We start from the raw sequence: 23,239 nt of genomic DNA, 5'->3' as shown, positions 1-23,239 counted from the left end.
AGTACTTTCTGACTGGCTGTTGGTGGCTACTGTATGAGGGAAGGGCTGTGGCTGTGGCATAGATAGTGTGTGGGTTTCGATTTTCAGCCTTATCTCCACTCTTGCTATCTTCTGAAGGGTGGTCACTTGAGCTGGGATAAAATACAACTCCCTTTCCTGCCCAGCAGTGTCTTGCAGGGCTCTGGGCCAGTTCCTTGTGGCTATGAGAGTTTGTAGGTAACACCAGGTGCCGAGTGTTGGTAACATGACCTACAGTGAATGGTCCTAACATGGCATGGACAGCCTCGCTGCTCTTTGACTGATGGTCTTTGTCTTTTCTGTTAGGTGCTCAGGCAACTCCAGCAGGGCCTGGCAAAATGTTACTCTGTTGCCTTTGAAAAGAGCGGTGCTGTATCAGATGCCAAGATCACCCCTCACACTCTTAACTTTGTCAAGAAGCTGGTGAGCACTTTCGGGGTAGGTCTGGAGAATGTGTCGAACGTCTCAACCATGTTCTCCAGCGCAGCCTCCGAGTCTCTGGCCCGCCGGGCACAAGCTACAGCCCAGGACCCTGTCTTCCAGAAGCTGAAGGGCCAGTTCACCACAGGTGAGTCTTGTACTGGGCACATACTGGCTAGACTTTCTTAAAACATAACCTCCTTTCTTAAAATATAACCTCAGGCCAATGTGTTGGTTGGCACTTTGTATCCCAGCACTCAGGAGGCAGAGGCAGACAGATCTCTGTAAGCTCCAGGACAGTCTGAACATATCAAGTTCCAGGACAGCCAGGGCTCCACAATGAGACCTTGTCTCAGTACTCAAACATGAGGAAGCCATGACTATTGGCAGTCTAATTTCATCATCTCTTAGTTTTCACTGAAGGGCTAGAGTGTGGCCTTCAGAGATAGGGGTTAGAAAAGGAAAAGTTTTCAACCCAAACCCTTGCCTTCCCTTGCTTGGTTTTGGGGGAAAGTGTTACGTTGAAGTGGAGAATTTTAAAGGTTAAGGTGCAGGCCTCAAAGCGACAAGTAGGGTGTAAACTTGCAGGAGCTGGGATGATGGGGGACTGTTCTGCGTCACTTGCCTGAGGATCAGGTGAAGACATTCCTAGAAGTCCTCCCCAGGCTTCTCCTGCCTTCTCTGAGGGAATGTCACCGCTCCCTAGCTCGCATGAGTGTGTGTGTGTGACACAGTGCCTCCTACACTGTTGAGAGCAGCTGACCCCAAACAGATCTTTAACTGTCTGAGTGTCCTGTAGGCATAGGAACACGATTTGCCTCAGTTTCTCAAAATTGAAACAGTGAAACATTTTTGCTTACAGTTTTTGTAATTGTCTAAAGACATCCTTTATTCACGGATATATACTAAAACCATAGGGAGCTTGTGGAGCATTCCTCTCTTTCTGTCTCTCTCAAGCTGGCTAAGTATTTAACCAGTAAGCCACCTCCCCACCCCACCCCGACTCTAAAACTGCAGTAATTTTTAAAGCCTTACTATTTTTTAAGGGTGCAATTAAAACTGTGTATTGTGTGTGTACCTATAGTAGATACCTGTTAATTATGCAAGATGCTCTATGGTTTCAGCTTCAGCCTCCTGTGACTCCACCTGGCATGCAGGTGTAACCCTGTCACTGCACAGATAGTATGGGAACACTTGGGCTGCTGTTTGTGAACTATAAGGTGCTTGAGGGTAATGGCCTGCCTTGGCTGTTAAATAGCATGCAGGGATGTGCATGTGAGCCTGTAACCCTGCACTCAGTGTGGTCTGTTCACACACACACAGAGACATCCACCTCTACAGAAATAGAAGTAATAAGAAAAGAAAAAGAATTGTGGCTCTGCCCTCTTTTTCACCAAGAGCTGTTAGCTCCTGTTAGCTAAGATGCTTGCCTCTGACGTCTGCATCGCCGTTGCCCTGTTGGAGAGGGACGCCCGTGAGATCGGTGCTTTTACTCTCACAGTTTACTTGGACACTGAGGATCAGTCTGCTTTTATAACTGATTTAGCCTCTGTGTCTTTATCCCAAATGTGAAAGAGAATCCGACATAGACTCAAGCAGTTGTGTGGCTCCGTGTTTACCGTTGCTACCATTGGGGTGCTGGGCTTGCAGAATGCCAACACCTCCTCATTGGAAGTGGAAGGCAGCCTAAAATGGGGACCCCAGCCTGGGTGAGAAACGACGCAGGCAGGGGCGAGGCTGCAGCTCCCAAACTGCCAGGCACCCAGACACTGATGTTGAGGAGCTGGGAATGGGGGTGTGTGTGGGGAATCCAGCTTAGTGCAAGGGTGAGGGGCCTTCGGCAGGAGACTTAGGTGTGGTAACAAAGGCTTCTCCCCACAGAAGTTCTTGATGGGAGAGACAGTCCTTGCTTGTCCAAACTGTTTATTCATACCGGGAGCCAGCCCTGGCTTGGTGGGAGGAGAAGGTGATCTTCTTTCTTCTCCTCCGGTTGGTTCTTCTTGAGGCAGCCTAGGGGGATGGGAATTGGAAGAGCATCGGCAGGGGTAAGACTTGGTCTTAGGAGATTCTGGGTAAAGCCTAGGGCTTTACGAGATATTTAAGGTTGCTGTATATAATAAGGTTTACTTCTCTACATTACTAAAGTTTACTTACTAGGCTACTGTAGCTGACCTGCTATCTGTTTGATCCTCTGAGGCCAGAAACTGTAGTTTCTGGCACTTAACACCTCAGCCCAGGGACAGCAGAGAATAGGCAAATAACCTCTCTGCAGGTGCTGCTCGGCTCTAACTTAGGTCTGTTAGTTTGAGGTCGCAGGAAGAAAAGACACTTTAAAAAGTTATTATAGTTTATTACTAGTGTAAAAAGTTTCCTATGAAAGCTAGCTAAGAGACAAAGTAGGGAAAGGTAAAAAATTCTAACAAAGGGAAAATTCTGAGTGGAGAGAATCTAAGCAGGGAAGGAAGAAGAAGGGAGAGAGAGGAGAGAGAGGAAGTGAGAGAGAGAAAGTGAAGTGACTGCTAACGAACATCCCTTTGTCTTATACGTCATTCGGAGTACCTGATCACATGTTACAAGTTCACACCAAAATTCAAATCATAAATTGAAATAGAAGTTTACAACAGAGAATGATTACATGCATATCCATTAGGAGTAATTATCTGACTAAACATCCATCACCTGTCTAGCTCCACAGGTTCACTGAAGGTTTAAAGCTATAACTAAGAAATTAGTGAAGTTTTATACAGATAAACCCAAGCAATATTTTCTCTTCTGTCCTAGCACCTATAATAAATCGTGAGTTCCCTTTTAGTGACCTTTGGTTAATTGTTTTACAGCCACCTTGGAATGTGCTCTGAGCAGGAGAGAGTCTGGTTACTATCTAAGGGCAATTAACTGATGACACTTGGGAGACTGGCAGAGTTCTCACAGCAGTTTTGACTATCAGAAAGGGACTTAATAGCAGTCCCACTATAAAAGAGCTTAATAATCATTGATATAATTTTAGGAATTCTTATAGGATCATCATTAAGACTTAAGAAGTCATCTATTTGTCTATATAGCATCACTACAAGACAGTACATCTTCATGGGTCTGCAGAGATCTGCTCCAAAGGGGTATGCTATTGCTTAGTGATTGTTACGTATATTTAATAATAATAATAGGAAAAGCATATTAATAGCAGGATCTTTCCTAAAATAAGTTCGGCGTTGCTGATGGGGCCCACTTGTCGCAAATTATGTAATAATCCGAGGCAAGCATTTCAGGATGATCAACTGCTAATTATTAGCTTGTCCCATTATGGCTCCTGACATATTCATAGTGGAAAATGGATTCATACAACTTACTCAGAGTGGACCAGAGATTAAATACCTGTTTTTAGAAGGGAGTGTCCTGGAAGGGAAGTTTATTGGCTAAACCCTTGGGCGGTCCATCTAAATACCTCATTAGCATGGAGAACTCTGGGCTGTGGTCTTAGTGGGGTGTGGTGGTCACTGGCTCCAGGACAGGAACCATTCTCAATTATGAGATTTGCCAGGGTTTCTTAATCTGCTCAGCCTTACCAGTTTTCTGTTTGGTGACACAGTTCCACTTGACCCACACACTTGGATCTCAGTGTAAAAGTTGCAAAACCAATTCAAAAAAAGTTAAAATCACAAGGTTTCTTCAGCTCCCCGCCAGAGTTGAGTGAGCACCGTTGAGCTGTCCCGGGAAGCTTGTGTGTGTGTGTGAGGAGCTTGTCTCCACTGGTGGCCTACAGAGAAAGGAGAGCAGCACGGTGTGCATGCATGCTCATTGCTGACACAGACCAGAAAGCACACAGGTTCTCTTCAGGGGACAGAGAGCAGAGTCGAGTGTCATTCATGCCAACTGAGCAGTGAGAGGGAGTTCCTGGTGCACTCTTCATCTGGGATGAGCCTCAGAGGCTCAGAGAGTTGTGGTGCTGAGGAATGGACGCCAGACTTGTGTGAGCTAGGCAGACACTCTACCACGGAGCTACATGCCCAGCCCTTGTGAGGAACTCAGTGGGATTCAGTGACAGGGCATAAAGTGCAGTTCCCTGATAGTGTGCTTATCTCAGTCATCATGTGAAAAGTCTAATAGCCAACCAGATAGAGGTCATTAAAAGAAAGAAAATACATTGATTAACCAGGAACAGACTGGGTACATTGCAGTGAAGTTCATGCAAGTGCTGTTAGATGGGACAGCCAAAGGCAGTGAGTGTGTACAGTCTCCTTTAACCCTCGCCTCAGCACCATCCCTGGATGGAACCCAGGACTTCCTCTGTGCTCAGCAGGCACTGAAACCAACCCGGTTGTATTCTACTCAGCCCCTGCAGTTTGTTTTAATCATGTTCATTTTATCTGCAGATTTCGACTTCAGTGTCCCAGGATCCATGAAGCTTCATAATCTGATCTCTAAGTTGAAAAAGTGGATCAAGATCCTTGAGGCTAAAACCAAGCAGCTTCCCAAATTCTTCCTCATAGAAGAAAAATGTCGATTCTTGAGCAATTTCTCAGCTCAGACAGCTGAGGTGGAGATCCCTGGGGAATTTTTGATGCCTAAGCCAACACATTACTATATCAAGATCGCTCGGTGAGTGCACAGGGCCTAGCAATGCAGAGGGCTTCGGGCTGGCCTTGGGGTGCCGCCTCTGCTGGTTCCTCCGTGTGAGATGTACAGCTCTGTTGTTGGTTCATCCAGGACCTGACCTGACTGTGGGATTAATGTCCTAAGAGAAGGCCAGGTTTATTTGCAGAAACCTTTTGAGAATCACTGTAGAGCTTGACAAACCAAACTATGCCAGCTGCTTATTACAGTCTTAGCGTGCAGTATTAAAAGCATAACGAGGCTCAGGTGTGGTCACGCCCATCTGTAAGGCCTGGACTCGGAATGTTAAGGCAGGAAGATGGTTCTGAGTTAGAGCTACTCTGGGTTTTACAGCAAGTACTAGGCCAGGCAGGTCTGGTAGGACCTTATCCAGAACAGCAGAAAAGGAGCCAGCAAACGGCTTAGTGAGTAAAGAAGCCTACCACCAAGCCTGATGATCCAAGTTCGATACCTGGAATCCACATGGTAGGAAGAGAGAACTCACTCTGACTGCATTAGTACGCTATATATGCAAATAAAAATGTAATTGGGAAAAACCCAAAATGAGTAAATAAAAGTGGAGTCGGAGTTGGCAGCTGTAGAGTTCACTGTGTTGAATCCCACTGAAGATGTGAGCAGCATGTGGGAGAGGCTGCCTCCAGCAACCAGCATGCTCCTCATTTCTTATTTCTGAATTGGCTCTGCCTTTCCACATGGCCAGACTTGTTCCCTTTCCTCCGCGTCCCCCTTCCTCCATGTCTTCCATCTGTCCTCAGTACGTCCTAGATTACCATGGCTGCTGTACGCCCTGCCTGTTTGTCTGCAACAGTTCTTAAGGTTGTTTTCCCCATTGAAGTGCTGCTTCATACCTTCCCCTCTGCTGCTCCTGTAGCTTCATGCCCCGTGTGGAGATTGTGCAGAAGCACAACACGGCAGCCCGCAGGCTGTACATCCGAGGGCACAACGGCAAGATCTACCCGTACCTAGTCATGAACGATGCCTGCCTCACAGAGTCACGCAGGGAGGAACGAGTGCTGCAGCTGCTTCGCCTGCTGAACCCTTGCCTGGAGAAGAGGAAGGAGACCACCAAGAGGCACTTGTTCTTCACAGGTATGAGAGCCATACCTCAGGGACAGGGCAGTCAGCATGCGCTGTCCCCGCTGGTCTCTCACCGTGGGGTAAGAGCTCACATTCAGTTGTCCCTCCTGTGATCAACTCTGCATAGTCTTGTTTGGAGGGCAGCAAGAAATGCTATCAGGTAGTACTGAGTGCAGTCTCTCTCCCCTGGGTTACTGGCATTTCAGTATGTGATCTCTGAAGTTGGCCTCTTACACTCCAGTTCTATATGAACAGTCTTCTAACAGCAAAGATGTAACCAATCCCCCCTGTCTCCCTCCCCCTTTTTGAGACAATTTCTCTGGCCTGGAACTCACTGTGTAGACAAGGCTAGCCTCAAGCTTAGAGATTGGCCTGCCTCTGCCTCCCAAGTGCTGTGAGTAAAAGGTAATCACACTGCCTAGCTTAATCTGGCTCATTTTGATGAGAGGCATCTGACCTTCAAGTTTTAATATCTCAAGATCAGTAGATTCCGGGGCTGGAGAGGGTGGCTCAGTAAATAGACCACATGCTGCTCTTGCAAGAGTTGGGTTTCCAGCACCCACAGCCTGTCACTTCAGTTCCAGAGGAACTGTGGCCACTGTGGGCAACTGCACTCACCTGCACGCATGGATACAATGTATACATATAATTACAAATAAAAATAAGGGACTAGAGAGCTCGGCATTTAAAAATGCTGGCTGCTCTTCCAGAGGCGGCTCACAAGCATCTGTGACTCTCTTCTGGTCTTTGTGAGCACCAGGCGTTCTCACAGTGCACACACATACATTCAGGCAAAACATATACGTAGAAAAAGTAAGTCTTCTTAAAAATTAAACAGTAAGAGATAAAAATGAATCTTTAGGTTTTGGAAGGTGTTCTCTCTTTCTTCCTTCCTTTCTTTCTTTCTTTTCTTTTCTTTTCTTTTTTTTTTTGTTACTTATTTTTTGTCTTCTTGAGGTAGGGCTCCACTGTGTAGTCCTAGTTGTCCTGATCTCACTATGTAGGCCAGATTGGCCTCAAACTCAAGAGATCCCCTTGCCTCTGTGTCCCTAGTGCTGGAACTAAAGATCTACACCATCATGTCTAGATGTGTATTTTGAAAAGAAATCTGAAGAAATTTGTCATGTGTCAGAAAGCTGTGTGCACTGTAACATGTATGTACCATGGTCCATGCTACTTCTCGTCACGGGGCTGGTGGTCCATCACAAGTCCAGGGTGTTAGCTTGGAATCGTGGGAATTTCTCTTAGGTGGAAGTCAGGGCAGCAAACTAGCAGCTGCAGTTTAGCTGAGGTCTCCTCAGATTACTCTGCTTGTTAGAAAACATGAGCAGCCATGATGGTTCCCGCTGGCACTGCCCATGCTTAGGGCTCAGCAGTCAGAACAGGGTGCATCAGGTTTTGCAGCCCAAGGAAATGAGTCTCAGCTGGCTCCCTCCAGCTGACTTGAGCAGACTCTCTATTCCTTACAATGGCAACTTAACTGTCAAGCTTGTTTAATCAGTGAACTGCCCCATGGGGATAATGAGCCTGAAGCCCTCACAAGTCAGTGACTGACAGCGCCATCACAAGCAGCTATGGCGTAGAGGTGGCAGGTGGCTGCCTGTCTACTGGCTGACTCTTGACTAGAGCTCAGGAGTTTAGCCTTGACAAATACCATCCCAAAATATACACTGCCCAAGAAGCCACACCTCAGTGCTCTAGTGGTCATGGGAACAGAGCCTTGGGCTGCTTTTGTGAGTGGATCTCAAGTTACAGAGAAAGATGGGGCCAGCCCTTGTAGTTGCAGGTAGACAAATGTCACAGGTGCCTTAGAGCCAGAGCAGGGTCCAGCTAGGGAAGATCTCTAAGGAGTGAGTGTGGGTGGAGTCCCTGCAAAAGGATGTGTGGAGAAAAAAAAAAAAAGTGCCGGCGCACGCCTTTAATCACAGTACTTGGGAGGCAGAGGCAGGCGGATCTCTGAGTTTGAGAGTTCGAGGCTAGTCTGGTCTACAGAGTGAGTTCCAGGACAGCCAGGGCTACACAGAGAAACCCTGTCTCGGAAAGCAACAACAACAACAAAAGGGATGTGTGGAGCACCCAGTGAGGAGTTAGCCCTACAGGTGGCGTTCTATGCGTGGGCATGTGATCTGGGCTCCTCTGGCTTTATCTGGTACATAGTTACCTGTGTGTGCTCTGGCTGGTGGTGGGAACGGGAGGAGTGCTAACCTACTCAATCTCCTTCACTGCCTCCTTCTTCCTCAGTTCCTCGGGTTGTGGCTGTGTCCCCGCAGATGCGCCTCGTGGAAGACAACCCCTCTTCACTTTCCCTCGTGGAGATCTACAAGCAGCGTTGTGCCAAGAAAGGCATTGAGCATGACAACCCCATCTCCCGTTACTATGACAGGCTGGCCACAGTGCAGGCACGGGGAACCCAGGCCAGCCACCAGGTACCAGGCAGGAGGCCAGCCACCGCCCGGGGCCTCCGTCCATGCTGCTTGGTTGCGGTGGGATGTTCCTCGAGGGACTCCAGTTCTCATGAGATGGGCAAGGTCAGATGGCTGGTGTCCATCTGTTGCAGGGGGTTTGTGGTGAGGTTCCTGACCTCAGAGAGGCCATTGCACTTACAGAAAAGTTAAGAAGTTAGGCTTTACACACCAGTGGCTGGCATGCTGCCTTGGCAGCCAGTGATTGGGTAACACACATTTAGACCCTGTAGGGTTTCTAAAATGCAAAATATGACACACCAAAACCTTTGGGACCCAGCTATTTGGGTTGTTTGGGGCAGGAGCACTGAGTGGGCCACAGGAGTCCCAACCAGCCTGTGCTCCTAGGGTGACAGAGGGCCCTCTCCTTATTTGCAGATTCCTGCCCTTGGCTGGGAAGATTTTGTCCAGGGTTGTGTGGAGCGGCAAGAGGCAGCTGTTTTGGCCCCTCCCCAGGTGCCACGGGGTCCTTCTGTGCATTACCAGGAGAGGCCACGGGGTGGAAGCCATGACCTGCCCTGTATTGCCCGGGGCTCAGTGTAGTTTCTCTGGGCCCTGCAACCTTAGGCTTTATTTAGGAAGCTAGAGCCCACAGGGCTTCCTTTCCACCTCTGCAGGGGCAGCATAAGGTGGTCCTGGCTGCAGGGTCTGAGGCAGCCCCCTGCTTCTTCATGCAGAGGGAGTGAATCTCTGTTTACTCACAGGCTTTTGGACAGCCTCCTTTGAGAACTGGTGTCTGATAGCACAGGTCACGGCTTGGTCGTTCTGTGCCCCCTTGGGCAGATGTGAGGTGTTCATGGGAGAGGCCATCGTTCTGTCTGATGGAGGAAGCCATTAGCTAAAGCTGAGTGCTTCACCAGGAACCGAGGGAGGCTCGGTGTCGGTCCAACTTGTAAGCACTGCCTGAAGAGAAACACTGGCCACCCTGAGCGACTCCAGCTCCTCGCCCTCCTCTCTGCACCTGACTGGTGTGGTTTGTGTTAGCTCTGCTCCATTTCTGTGGCTTTAATGACACTTTATTGAGATAAAACTCACATGCTGTGGAAGCCATCCTTGAAGGCATTGAGTGTCTGGCTGATTTTCAGATGTATGGCCATCACCCCCCACTCCGCATCTCTCTCCAGGCCCAGCCACAGGCGGGCCACAGGTCTGCGTTTGCCTGTCTTAGCATGCCATGAGTGGAATTAGACTTGTGTCTGAAGCCTGTGTCAGCCTGTCTGTCTGTCTGTCTGTCAGCTGATGGGCTTCTGCATGATTGATGGTCCCTTTGGTTACAGAATGAGAGCAGCTGTGGACGTTGTCACCTTGTCTGTGCGGATACATGCTCATTTCTTTTGAGTATGTATTTAATCTTTACACCTGGATGTAAAATTCCTGGGTTGATTGGTAGCTCCATGTTTAAAAGTTCAGTGAACAGTATTGCCGGGTGCCTGTGGTGTGTGCCCTAATTCCTCTGTGTCCTTCCCAGTTCGTACTGCCTGCCTTTTTTTCTTAACCATAGCCACCCTGGAAGGCATGGGGTGCTGCTAGTGCTTGACTGTAGTTGTGATGACTAGGGTTTCTCTGTGTTACTAGCTATTTATACTTTTTCCTTGCAGGGTATCTGTTCAAGGCCTGCCTGTTTTTAAATTGGACAATTTTTCTTTTTAAACTATCCATTTGGCTATTTTGCCTGAATGCATGTGTGTGCCAAAGAAGGTCAGAAGAGGGTGGCTCCCCTGGAACTAACCCAACCCAGGTCCTCTGAGAGTACCGTGCTGGTTGCGCTGTCTCTCCAGCCCCTGATCTATCTTTTATAGTAAATCCTACACATTCTTACATGACATAGTGACTTTCCTGGGCTCACTTTGTGAAGTCTGCTCTGTCACATGTAGCCATTGAAATAGCTCAGTTTGGTGGTCAGTAGATGGATGGCCTGATAGATAGATGTTCAGGCGTGTGTGCGTTTTGGCAGTGATAGGGACAGAGCGGAGGTCCTCATGTCTGGTAAACAGGCACTCTGCCATGAAAACACCCCAGCTCTTGACTTGGCAGATTTCTTAGCTGTTTGAACCAACACACCTTAACGTCTGTTTTGATGGTGTCTTATCTGTCTGTGGGACAGTGGTTTGTAGCTTTGCCTTTGCCCTCACTTCTACTGTGGCAGAGCCTCGGGATCACACTCAAACACTTGACCTTTTAAGTTCCAGGAATGTGCTAGAGCTATCAAAGCCGCTGCCCCGCCCACCCCATCTCCTGCACGGCTTTTGTCTTTGGCCAGACTCTGAGGGCTTCAGCTGGTGCTGTGGTCACTGGCACCTGCAGTGTTGAATACTTAGCCATCGGTTGTTTTAGTAATCGCTGTCATCGCTGAGTGAACATCACTGAGACAGGGACAGACCTTATCAGTGGGATTTCTGTAGGATGCTGACAGATGAGTCATCAGGGCAACTGCAGGGATGACGGTTAGCAGTCCTGGCCACCGAGGATGTAGGAAGGAGAGTGACAGAAAGACATGAAGTTGCCACCAGGCCAGCTGTTCCTGCCAGGACTCAGCCTGCTGTTCTAGATAATAACTTGTCCGACTGTTGTTAGACGCCTTCAGATTCCAGAGAGACCTGGAAAAATTGGTTTTGACCTTTCCCAGTTGGGCTAAAGCTGTCCCTGAGATTTGGTGTCTTTCAAGACAAAACTGAGGTCATACAGATGTCTCTCTCTTCTGATTAGCTTCTGGGTTGATGACATTTCCTCTATTCATGATTTAAAGAGGACATTGGTACCCAGCTGTCCTTCGTCTCTTTTGTTAGCTGGCTGTTGTGTTCAGAGCAGCAAGGGTGAAAGTAGTTTAGTGTGTTGGTTTGAGAGGCATGTTGTGCACAGCCGTGGCTTCCAGTCAGTTGCACAGGCAGTAGGGTCATCAGGCTGAGGGGAGCTCGGTCTGCAGTGTTGAGTGAGATGCTAAGTCAGTCAGCAGTTGCAGTACGAGAGCTTTCCGTCTGCTGGGGAGCACAGGCAAAGGGTCACACCGTGATGTGTTCCAGGTCCTCCGAGACATTCTCAAAGAGGTCCAGAGCAACATGGTCCCCCGAAGCATGCTGAAGGAGTGGGCCCTGCACGCTTTCCCCAACGCCACAGACTACTGGACCTTCCGGAAGATGTTCACCATCCAGTTGGCGCTCATCGGCTTCGCAGAGTTTGTCCTGCACCTAAATAGACTCAACCCTGAGATGTTACAGATTGCTCAGGTAACTGGCTATTAACAGCCAGGTCTTGTTTTGACTACTATGTCCTGCCAACATGGGCCTTAAAAATGTCTCCCTCTGAAATGTAGGACACAGGCAAGCTGAATGTGGCTTACTTCCGATTTGACATAAATGATGCAACTGGGGACTTAGATGCCAACCGTCCGGTCCCCTTCCGCCTCACGCCCAACATATCCGAGTTCCTTACCACCATTGGTGTCTCCGGCCCGCTGACTGCCTCCATGATTGCTGTTGCACGGTGCTTTGCCCAGCCTAACTTCAAGGTGGGTCTCAGCATCTTCCTGTGAGAAGGGTGGACCAATTCCTTAACTCCTCCCACCTGGGATCTCTGCCGATGGAGGCCTGTAAACAAGGAGGGAGGTGTTATAATGGAGTATTTGAAAGAGTTTGCCATGTTCATTAGCTAACGATGCAGAATGAAAGGGAGGCCACTTTGCCAAAAGGAATCTAGGGTCCTTGGTCGGTCCGCTGCTCATTGACTTCCCATAGCAATTGTGGCTCGTCTTGGCATGAGAGACTGAAGTATTTTCAGGCTTGCTGCCTGCCTTTCACGGGCTGGAGTGAGGCCTAAGCAGACACAGATACCTAGAGATAGCCTGGCTCAGTTCCATCTGTACCTCCAGTTCTAGGGAATCTGATACCCTCTTCTAACTTATGTGGGCAGTGGACACACAGCTGGTACACAAAATGTTGGCCAAAAGCATTAATATGCATAAAATAAAATTCATGTAAAATATTTAAAAATCAGTAACTAATTGATGAGCAGGCAGATAGCAAGGGGTAGTCAAGATAAAGTGCAGGTGTGGAGTGGGCACCGGGAGCATCAACAGGAGGAAGAGCTGGTTCAAGAGTGTCAAGTAGGTGGGGCTTTGGTTTGATTGACAGCCTCGAGTTTTATAAGCTTCGGTTGACTGCTCAAGAATGCCCTGTTATTCGTAGGTATAAGAGAGTAAATAGGGCATTTTTTCTCCTGGCTGTTAATTCAGAGGACAGTTTGTCGTATTGTACATACTTCTAAAACCAGTCCAACCCAAACCAGATCAGCCTGGTGTCCCTAATTTCCCAGATATGTTCCAGGACGTGTTTGCCACAGAGTGGGAGTTCCTAGGGTTGTTGGGGAGCTGTCTGACAATGATGCAGTGGCCTTATTTGGAGAGGGCTGTGTGTGGAGCTCAAGCCAAGCTGGAGCTGAGTTGATTGTCCCCCACTCTCTGCCTTACCGAGATGCCCTCAGCACCTGTTCTCTGAGTACAGTGAGAGAACACAACATTGAAGCCTGCCATTTCTGCTGTTCTCGCTGTGCCCAGGACAATGGATTCTCATTAGATTGTCCTGACATTAGACCAGAGAACAGTGCTGTGTTCAGTCCCTAGGTGGCAGCCTGGCTCTGGCTGCTCATGTTAGATGGGTCTGCACCATAAAGCTGCCCCATCACCCTCGATGGGATACAGCTATTGCCCCCTCTCCTTTGCACAGGTGGATGGCATTCTGAAAACTGTGCTCCGGGATGAGATCATTGCTTGGCACAAAAAGACACAGGAGGACACTTCCTCTCCACTGTCGGCCGCCGGGCAGCCTGAGAACATGGACAGCCAGCAGCTGGTTTCCTTAGTTCAGAAAGCTGTCACTGCCATCATGACCCGCCTGCACAACTTGGCTCAATTCGATGGTGGGGAGAGCAAGGTGAACACCCTGGTGGCTGCCGCCAACAGCCTGGACAACCTATGTCGCATGGACCCTGCCTGGCATCCATGGCTGTGACCTCAGCTGTCCCCCCACCCAGAATGTGAAATGTGCCTCTCAGCCTCTGAGCCCCTGGCTGTTGAGACCTCTCTCTGCCTTGTTACTCACTTTATTCAGTTACCTTCCCAGTAGTTTGTGTGTGGAAGAGCATGAGATTAGTCCTGGAGGGAGCCCCTGCACACAAGGATGGCCAGCCAGGCCGTTAGAGGTGGCAGAGCCCAACTCAGCAGCTTCTGAGATGCTTTTTAACTTGGGGAGTCCCTGACTGGGACTCCTTGTGGTACTCCTGTCTCAGTGTGAAGGGCAGATTGAGAATGTCCCCTACATCCCTTAACTTCCAGAAACTACACCTCAGAGCAGCTGCACGCTGTGCACAGACCTTCAACAGGGTCTAAGAAATCCACAGTGTTAGAGAAACAGGAATCGGGAACAGCCGAACAGGCTTGCTTCTCTCTGAGCACAGATTTTCACACTCTATCACTGGTTTGGAATCTCGAGAAGTCTGATGATGTGGCTCAGTGAGCCGACGCGCTGCTGGGGAAAGCTAGCTGCCCCTGGCCTCATCAGACTCCGATTCAGCTGTGCAGAAGCGGAGCTGTGGAGGGCAGCAGGCCACCCTTTCACTGTTTACTGCTGGCTTGTTGGATATCTTTTAGAAATTTACTATCATTGTACCAGAAAAAAAAAAGACAAAATCATTTTGTTTTTCCTTCCTAATTTAAAAAGAAAGCAGTGAAAGTCTCCTTCAGTCTGTTATGTTGACATTTTTATAAATCTGAGCATTGAGAACGTTCTAGCTAAATTTGTACAGTGTGATTTTTTTTTTTTTAGAATAAATATTTTATAAAAGTATTTGCTGTCCCCTATTTTGTGTTAGCATCTGTTTCCATGTGGTGCCTTTTCCAATTCAGCATCTGCTGTCCCCTCCTGGACAGAGTAAGGTGTGTCTTCTAGATGACAGTGCATTGTGCCTGTGAAGATGTGGTGGCCCGTGATTGCCCGTGGTTGCCTGTGGTCCTAGGTCCCAGGGTCAGAAGTAACCGGCCTGTGTAAAGGTGGGTCTGAGACTTGTGTAAGTGTGTGGCTATGACATCGGCCTGACACAGGATATGTAGCCCTGTTTAAGCCCAAAGGAGTGTGTCTGTCTACACACTCTCCACAGCTGCTTACCACACGCAGCATGGATCGATACAACCCCCTCTCGGCCCTGGACTCTTCATCTGCTTTCCTTTTGTTCCCAGCTTGCATAGATCATCTCCTGAGGCTAAGCATACTCTAGTGTGAGATGCCAACTCTCAGGAACGTAGCCTCTTGGATCCTTCTTTCTAAGAGGATGCTAACTGTACACTCCAACATGTAGTTACAAGCTCCTTTATGGCTGGTTGGCCCCAGTACCGGAGTCTGTATATCCCCAGACCTTGATCTCTGCAGGCCCTCAATCGAGGAGAGGCATGGCGCTACACTTTACAGAAAAGGGATTGCCTGCTCAGAGAGGGTGAGGAACCTTCCAAGGTCTCAGAGCCAATCCTGGAACAAGTGGAATTGTACTTCCAACCAGTTGAACACTATCCCACTAAACTGAACCCTGGGTTACAGACTGAGGCTGAGGAGCTGGACGGTATGCATCTGACCTGACCTGACGTTCCTGCTGGTTCTTCAAGGTTATCCATGCTCCTCGGTTTCCGAGAATTGCTCCCTTTGTGAGAATGTGTTTTAGATGCTGGAATGGTGAGAGTTGGAGGCCGAGTGACACGGAGGTCACTGTGCCACACAAGCAGCCCGTGACTATCACCTTGCTAAGCTAGTTCCGAGGCCTTCAGTGGGGAAGGCCTAAGGCTCCCTTCTGGGCTCAGCCAACCTTACAGCCATGGGCAGGACAAGAAGTCTCTCCCAGTGAGAACCTAGCAACTATGTTCCAGACTGGAGAAGAGGAGGGCCCCAGGACAGGAGATTCAGGAAGCTGTGATGTTACAAGCATGTTTCACAGCCCAGTGTGTAGGGATGTCTGGAGCTGTGCTCAAGGCTGCCCGCTTAGAAGGTAGGCACTTACTTGAGGACTACCTTTTTGAGGTAAGGTAGGTGTGTGTGTGTGTGTGTGTGTGTGTAAGAGTTCTTTTTAAAGATGGAGTCCTGCATAGGCCAGGCTGGTCTCACTTTTGCTGCGTTGCTGAGGGTAATCTTAAGTCCCGATCATCTGCTTCCACCTGCCTAGTGGTGAGAGCAGAAGCATCGCCGTGCCCTGTTTGTGATGCTCTAGAGATCAGATGCAGAGCATTGTGAATACCAGGAAAGCTCTCCAGTTCTGCACAAGCCCTCTGTTGAGTAGTTTGTTAAGACAGGGTTTTACTCTAGCTTGGACTAGCCTGGAACTTACTGTTTTTACCACCCAGGCTGACCTTAAACTTGAGGCAATCCTCCTGCCTTAGCCTCCGCATTCTGAGAATAAGTAATTTTGACATGTTTTATTTTTTATTTATTTTTTTATTTTATTTTTTATTTTTTTGGTTTTTCGAGACAAGGTTTCTCTGTGTAGCCCTGGCTGTCCTGGAACTCACTCTGTAGACCAGGCTGGCCTCGAACTCAGAAATCTTCCTGCCTCTGCCTCCCAGGTGCTGGGATTAAAGGTGTGCGCCACCACTGCCCGGCGACATGTTTTATATTTTGGGGCCATATTGAGTTAACACGTGTCTGGTGTGAGATAAGTGTACAGCTTAATTCTTTTGCATGTGTGTATTATTTTCCCAACACTATTTGCTGATGACTATTCTGTTTAAAAGGTCCTAGCAACTGACAGCTGATGGTGTGTTTGTGTGTGTGTAAACCGGGTCGATTGTACTTCATATTCACGTAAACGTTCTATTTTCTCACATTTGAACCATTAGTCATACAATGTGTAATTGTTATGCTCTTGTGACTTTTTTAGTTTCTCTGCTATAGTTTCTAGGGTTTTTCCCCATTCATGATTGGGAGACATGCCAGGGCTTCTGTGTGGGGGGACGTGCAGCATATCTGGAGGTCCGAAGACAACCTTAGGAAGTGGTTCTTTCCTTCATGTGGGAAGCTGCTCACCTCACCAGCCCATGCCTTGAGCCTTGTAACAATTTAGACTTGCTTTGTGCCCTAACATTCAGTTGACCCCAAGTACCATTTCGGGTGCCCTTGGGGGGAAAAACCATATTATGGGCTAGGGTTGTGCCTTGGTGGGAGAGCTCTGTGGGAGAGCTTGGTGGGAGTGCATGAAGCCCTGAGTTCAGTTTCCAGTGCTTCAAAAGACATTCATACACTGTGCTGCTCTGAGGTAGGCCTGATTGGCCCCTGCAGTGTGCAGGTCTTCTTTGATCTTACCTTTCTCCTAGCTGTATCTGCTGAAAACAACTGTTTCTCCTTCCATCCCACAGGTTTGCTTCTGCTGGTAAACATTTGGTGCACTTTTCTAATAGTATCTCTTGGTTAACTGACCTGATGTTACATAGTGTCCTTTGGTTCGTGTTAGTCTTGCATAGCCCACCCGGCCCACTCATACTTGTTTACCACGTAAATAGAGTCCTTTTGTTTTGCCCCGCCTGTCCTAAGGTCCAGTGTGATTTTATTGTAGACAGTACAACGACCTTGGATCCTGCTTTCTAGGTTTGTTTTTAATGCATGCTGTTAGTCTGTGTCTTTTGACCGAAGGGGTTGACACATTTACATTTACAGTAATTATGGACAGAAAGGCTTGAGGTTTGTCATCTTGATGTCTCACGGGTTTTTCATGTCTTGTCTCTTTCGTTGTAGCCTTCCCTGTGTGGTTCAGTGATTGTGTTTATAGTGACACATTTTTGAATCCTTCCTCATTTCTATTGATACAAGTTTTATGAACACTTTCTATGGATCTGTTGTCTCTTAATCTCCTAAAATTGGAACAGTCTGATTTGAATCTCTGCCAGGTTTAATCCTGTACAAGAACTTCACACTTGAGAAATTGCTAGTCTGGTCTCAAGAAGTCTCCTTTGCAGCTTGGATTGTCTGAGAGTCTTCCTTGATCCTCAGCTTCACTTCGTCTGAGAGGGACTCTTAGCTTCTATTGTTTACTCTGGCAGGGAGGGGCCTGATGAATCTGGTCAGTTTTAGGGACTTCCTGAAGCTATTTTGAATTGTTTACCTTCCTGCTTAAAGGAGCTTCCCTGCTGGATGGAATGCTTCAATCATAGAGGAAACTTAAACAATAACACAGTTTATTTTCATTTTATCTTTATTGGTGTGTACATGCCTACTTGCCTGTATGTGCATTTCATGTGTGCACGGCATGCCAGATGTCAGATCTCCTGTAACTGGAATTATAGGGTCCTCTTAACTGCAAAACCATCTGTCCAGCCCCAGGATTTCTGCTTTGACTTTGTCCCTCAACAGTCTGGTTGTATGGCTTGGGGTGGGGCTGTTGTTTCCCTTGTTCTTCTGTGGCTCCCATGATTAGTCCATGGATGCTGTCCTGTCCTTCCCTTGAACTCTCTTTACTCAATTCATTTTGTCCTTCTTCTTTTGGCCTCCCGCTTAGTAATTTCAGATAAAACTGCCAGTTTAAGTCCACAGTTGAGCCTGTCAGTCAATGGCTCAGTTCCTAGCAGCCATGTTTTTCAGTTCTAGAATATCCATGTGGTTCTCTTTTATGATTTCCATCTGATAATACCAGGATTTTGTTCATGTAATTTTTCTGATTTCCTTTAGATTTTTTTACTCCTTGTGTGCATAGCGTGTACACGCACACATATATACACACACACAAACATACTTTCAGCATCTTAAACACTCTTTTTGGTTTTAAATTTATCTTTTACATTTAATCATGTACTGTGCATGGTGTGAAGGTATCCATGGAGACAGAGTATCCCTCTGGACCTGGAGTTACAGGTGGTTATGAGCCATAGAAGTGGGTGCCAGTATCTGAACTTGGGTTCTCCTGAGAAGACGGAAGTGCTTTTCACCTCCTTGGCATCGATGGCTCCAGTTGCATCTTACGGATTTGCAAAGATTATTTGTTTTCTTTCTTTATTTTCTTTTTGGTTTTATAGTAGTCAGTTTTATTAAGTACGTGGTAAACTGAGACTAATACACTGACATGAGAGGAAATCACTTCTTCACATTGTCTCACCATCTTGGCATAGGTCATGCCAAGTGCTAGAATGTTCCTTTCTACTTGTCATAAGTATTGGGTGAAAATGGGGACAAATCTTTCCACTTTAGGAAAGTCATGTTCATGTCACAATACACCTGGTTTAAATGGAGCACCAAAATTCCAGAGGGCATTCTACCCACTTTCTCAATCTCCTTTCCCCATGAGGTCCTGACTGACTTTTCCACCAGTCAAATCTGAGATGTTCTAAACCCAAATATTTCTATTCAGTTGAGTGCAATGGGGTAGACACAGAAGATACCTTATCTCCATTTGCATCTTTGGGATTAAACAGCACTGAACAGGGTAAGTGAATTACACCCAAAATCAAGCGAAGAGTTTCAAGGAAGCTTCAATAGAAATGTTAAGAGTGACATTTCAGTTCAGATCCAGAAGTGCTATTGGGAGATACTGAGGTCTTAGCCAATATAAGGAAGGGTTGGGAATAGCCTTTCAGACGCAGCTCTGTAAGAATGCTTTGGCCAGCTGGGCGGTGGTGGCGCACGCCTTTAATCCCAGCACTTGGGAGGCAGAGGCAGGCGGATATCTGAGTTCGAGGCTAGCCTGGTCTACCGAGTGAGTTCCAGGACAGCCAGGGCTACACAGAGAAACTCTGTCTCGAAAAACCAAAAAAAACCAAACAAACAAACAAACAAGAATGCTTTGGCCAATAAAGTCTGGGTCTGCGGAACCAGATATCCCGTTGCTCCTCAGTTTGAAGAAGTGCTTAGGGCGTTTGTTCTTCTGACTGGAGAGCAAGTATGTGACCTGGATGGTTGTTGGCGACATTTCAGGTGACTAAGGTCTTTGGCTGCTGATTGGTGTTGTCTCTGAGAACTCCCAATTTGTGCTTTGACCACGGTGGCTAGCTCACTCAAGGCCTCCTGCTATCACAAGTACTCACTCTGGCCAAAGACCCTGTCCCATAGTGGGCTGTCTCGTATCCATCCAGGAGGGTATCAATGAGGGCCTTTCAAACATCCTTGAAAGGAGTGCTAGTGTTTCGCAGATCTAGCAAGTAGGAGCGGAAATTCTTACCCATTAAAGAACAGGGGTGCCGACCTACAGCATGATACGGGATCTCAGAGGCAGGGATGGCTTCTAGGGCTTTCATCCTGTATAGATAGTTGTAGCAACTTTGATTCCCCTGGGTTTCCAGCTGCAGTAATCTGGCATCATCATCTGCAAGGAGCTGGGGTTCATATTTGATATCCTGATCCCTGCATAGTCGAATATCGATCTCCTCGTTTAAGTCCTTGTCTCTTTACAAAAATAAACAGCAGTACGAATACCAGGTTCCCCGTACGCATCACAAGCACGGCATTCTCTCCAGACAGCCAGTTACTACTGATGCCATTGCCACTCTCTGGGATCACCTGCTAGGATAGTCCCACTGCACTCGCACATTAGCCCAGGGGCAGCCGAAGCCAGGGCACCTGGGTTCCCTGGAGGTCTCCGGCCATTTCCATATGGTTTTCGGTGAAAAACTAGGCTGGAGTCCATCAGAAAACATGGTGGATAAGGGCATTCAGTGAGCATAGGACAGTCAATTATTTGTTTTCATGTGGCATCAAATTAAATGTATCTGAGGCTGGAGAAGTAGCTTGGTGGTTAAGAGCATTGACTGCTGTTGGGGGGACTAGCAACCACCTCAGTGATCATTGTAACTCCAGCTCCAGGAGATCTGATCCCACAGGCCTCTGTGGGCACGTGTTCACATGTGCATACCCATGTGCAGACACACATGTATAATAAACCTTTATAAAAACACATCTATTACTGTGAAGCATGTGACTTATCAGAAGCACAGTCATTACTGAATGGATAATGTCACATTTACATTCTAGGAATGGTCTTGGTTTCCTGTTTATTTGTATGTCTTTTGATGCTCTGCAGGAAAACAGGACCTAGAAAAGCAGCCGCTTCTCCCGTTGTCTGCAGCCATGCGTCTTCCCTAGCCTGCATGCACTCTCTGATGTGCACCATTTTTTTTTTTTTGCTCATGTACTTGTATGCAGAGGCCAGGGCGGATGTCTGATGTCCTGCTCTGTCATTTTTCTATTGCCTTGAGACAAAGTCTCCTACAACTTGGAACTAGGCTGAGAGCCAGCAAGACCCAATAATCCTCTGTCTCCACCTACCAGCACACTGGGTTATGGGAACTGCCTGTCTCGTGGGTGCTGGGATTTGAACTCAGGTCCTCATGATTGTGCACCAACTGCTCTTACTGAGCCAGCTCCCTAGCCATGCAATTGCTTTTAAATGTTGAGTTTTCCCCATTACCCCAGCCTCTCCACAGGGTCCTGTGTGTGTGCACATCCCTCTCACCCCACAGTCCTCTACTTGTTACTCAGGCATGCTGACTTGTTTCCAACAGCTGAGCTGTGTGCTGCAGGCTGGCCTGAATCACACTAGAGCTCTATCTAGTTTCCTTTGCTTCTCTTCTTTCACTTCAGGAAACGGACCAGGCCAGGGAGGACTGGAGACAAGGCCATGAGAAATGAGACAATTCCTTACTATTTTTCTTTCATTTCTTTGAGGGCAGGAGGAATGCTCTTGCCATGGCATGTGAGACTCAGTGGTAATCTGTGCTAGTCAAGGTTATCTCTGCCAAGTGGGTCCTAAGAGCTAACTCTAGCCATGAGCCTTAGCAGCCGTTACCTGCTGAGCCGTCCCGTCAGCCTGCTCCTGGTACTGTACGTAGAGTCTTCCTGGTTGTGTGTCTGTGGTTGTTAAACATAGGGGAGGCGTTGGGGTCTGCTCCAGTTGGTCATGTGTGCTCCTGTCTGGGCCGTTTGAGTCTAAGATGTTGTCGTCCATCCTGTTGCCAGTGGCCTTTATTGTATATGTGTGTGTTTGGGGAGCAAGAACACAGATGTGGTACATGTGCACATGTAGGCCGGAAGACAGCATTGGGTGTCACCCTCAGGTGTCACCCTCAGGAATGCCACCCACCTCAACACAGGTCTTCTCACTGGCTTGGGATTCACCAAGTAGGCTAGACTGCCTGGCCAGTGAGCCCCAGAGATCTGCGTGTCCCAGCCTCCTCGGTGTTGGCAGTAGAAGCACATGCTGCCATGGCCTGCATTGTTATGTAGGCCATAGGGATTAAACCCAGGTCCTCATGCTTGGGAGGCAGCCGCTCGTCTAACTAAGCCATCTCCTCAGGCTAGACGTATTCTTTTTAACGTATCGTTCTCTTCATGAAGTTACAATTTGCAAGAGCATACATTTTTAAAAAGTAATTCGATTTATTTCACATATGTGAGTGTTTTGCCTGCATGTATGTACACTCACCACATGTGTGCCTGTTGCCTGCAGAGGTCAGAAGAGGTAGTTGGGTCCTGGAACTGGAGTGCTTGTGGACCATTCATGACGGGGCTGGGAACTGAACCCTACTCTTTTGGAAGAGGAACAAGTATTCTTAAACTCCAAGCCATCTCTCCAGCCCCAAAGTATACATTTTTAAATGACAAACTACATTTTATTTAAGTAAGTATATGTGCCATAAAAGTAGACTGAATCCAGCCTTGGTCTCACAGAGATAAACTGCAGGGAAACTGTCAGAGTCCAGCTGAGGGCGGAGGCACCAGGGACCAGCAATGGCCTCCCATCCTTCTAGCCAAGAAAAAGAGGAAAAATCACCTCATAAAATTCCCTTTTAAGTCAAGTGTATTTGTAAAGTGAGCCCCAAAGAATTGTAACTTGCTCGGTTGAGCCTTTGGATAAGAACTTCGCTGCCCACATTAAACTAAATGAGGAAAATAATCAAAACCCTCTAAGAAGAGAGACAGGAAATCGCTGTTTCTAGGCTAAGAGAAAGAAGTCATGAAGTAGCAAACCAAAAGAGCTGTTTTTGCCGCTGCCAGCAGTTGGAGACGATAGAAATCCATTCCTATTTTAAAAACTTACCATATGGTCTGAGCTACAGTGCTGGTGCTGACACCAGTAAAACCCAGGGAGGACAAAAGCCATGTAACTGTTGAATATAAGAAATTATGCTGGGCGGTGGTGGCGCACACCTTTAATCCCAGCACTTGGGAGGCAGAGGCAGGCGGATTTCTGAGTTCGAGGCCAGCCTGGTCTACAGAGTGAGTTCCAGGACAGCCAGGGCTACACAGAGAAACCCTGTCTCGAAAAAAAGAAAAAAAAAAAGAAAAAGAAATTTTTAGGAGTGATGGCTCAGTGGTTAAGAGCACTTCCAGAGGTCCTGAGTTCAATTCCCAGCAACCATATGGTGGCTCACAACTATCTGTAATGGGATCCGATGCCCTCTTTTGGTGTCTGAAGACAGCTACAGTGTACTCACATACATACAATAAATAAATCTTTAAAAAAAAATAAAGAGAGAAATGATGAGGGAGCTTGTGAGGCAGCTCAGTGGGTAAAGGTGCATGATGCACAAGCTGGCCAACCTGGGTTTGATTCCCAGAATCCCAGTGGAAGGAGAGAACCGACTGCAAAAAGTTGTCCTCTGACCTCCCCGTGTATGCTGTGGTACACCCTGCACTCCACAT

At 47.6% G+C, this 23,239-nt stretch overlaps 1 protein-coding gene and 1 pseudogene across 7 annotated transcripts in view; one reads left to right on the top strand and one right to left on the bottom strand.

Moving 5' to 3' along the window:
• The window catches only part of Trrap (transformation/transcription domain associated protein), a 92,145-nt gene extending 77,720 nt beyond the window's left edge, over nt 1–14,425 (top strand). For 4 of the 7 annotated variants that reach the window (XM_028755984.1, XM_028755985.1, XM_028755982.1 and 1 more), the window contains exons 65-72: nt 325–586; nt 4,809–5,034; nt 5,921–6,138; nt 8,368–8,552; nt 8,967–9,044; nt 11,609–11,812; nt 11,899–12,093; nt 13,307–14,425. In XM_028755984.1, the coding sequence (XP_028611817.1) occupies nt 325–586; nt 4,809–5,034; nt 5,921–6,138; nt 8,368–8,552; nt 8,967–9,044; nt 11,609–11,812; nt 11,899–12,093; nt 13,307–13,591 (1,653 nt within the window). In that variant the 3' untranslated portion in view covers nt 13,592–14,425. The remainder of the gene's footprint in view (nt 1–324; nt 587–4,808; nt 5,035–5,920; nt 6,139–8,367; nt 8,553–8,966; nt 9,045–11,608; nt 11,813–11,898; nt 12,094–13,306) is intronic. The other 3 variants (XM_028755988.1, XM_028755987.1, XM_028755986.1) reach the window with 1 other exon arrangement.
• A 4,317-nt stretch (nt 14,426–18,742) lies between these two features.
• Nucleotides 18,743–21,542, bottom strand: LOC114611354 (annotated as a pseudogene).
• Nucleotides 21,543–23,239: the final 1,697 nt, after the last annotated feature.

The sequence above is a fragment of the Grammomys surdaster genome, unplaced genomic scaffold (genome assembly GCF_004785775.1).
Source record: "Grammomys surdaster isolate TR1022 unplaced genomic scaffold, NIH_TR_1.0 126109, whole genome shotgun sequence".
Lineage (NCBI taxonomy): Eukaryota > Metazoa > Chordata > Mammalia > Rodentia > Muridae > Grammomys > Grammomys surdaster.
Note: the sequence above shows the minus strand (reverse complement) of the source record. Positions and strands in the feature narration are given on the sequence as shown.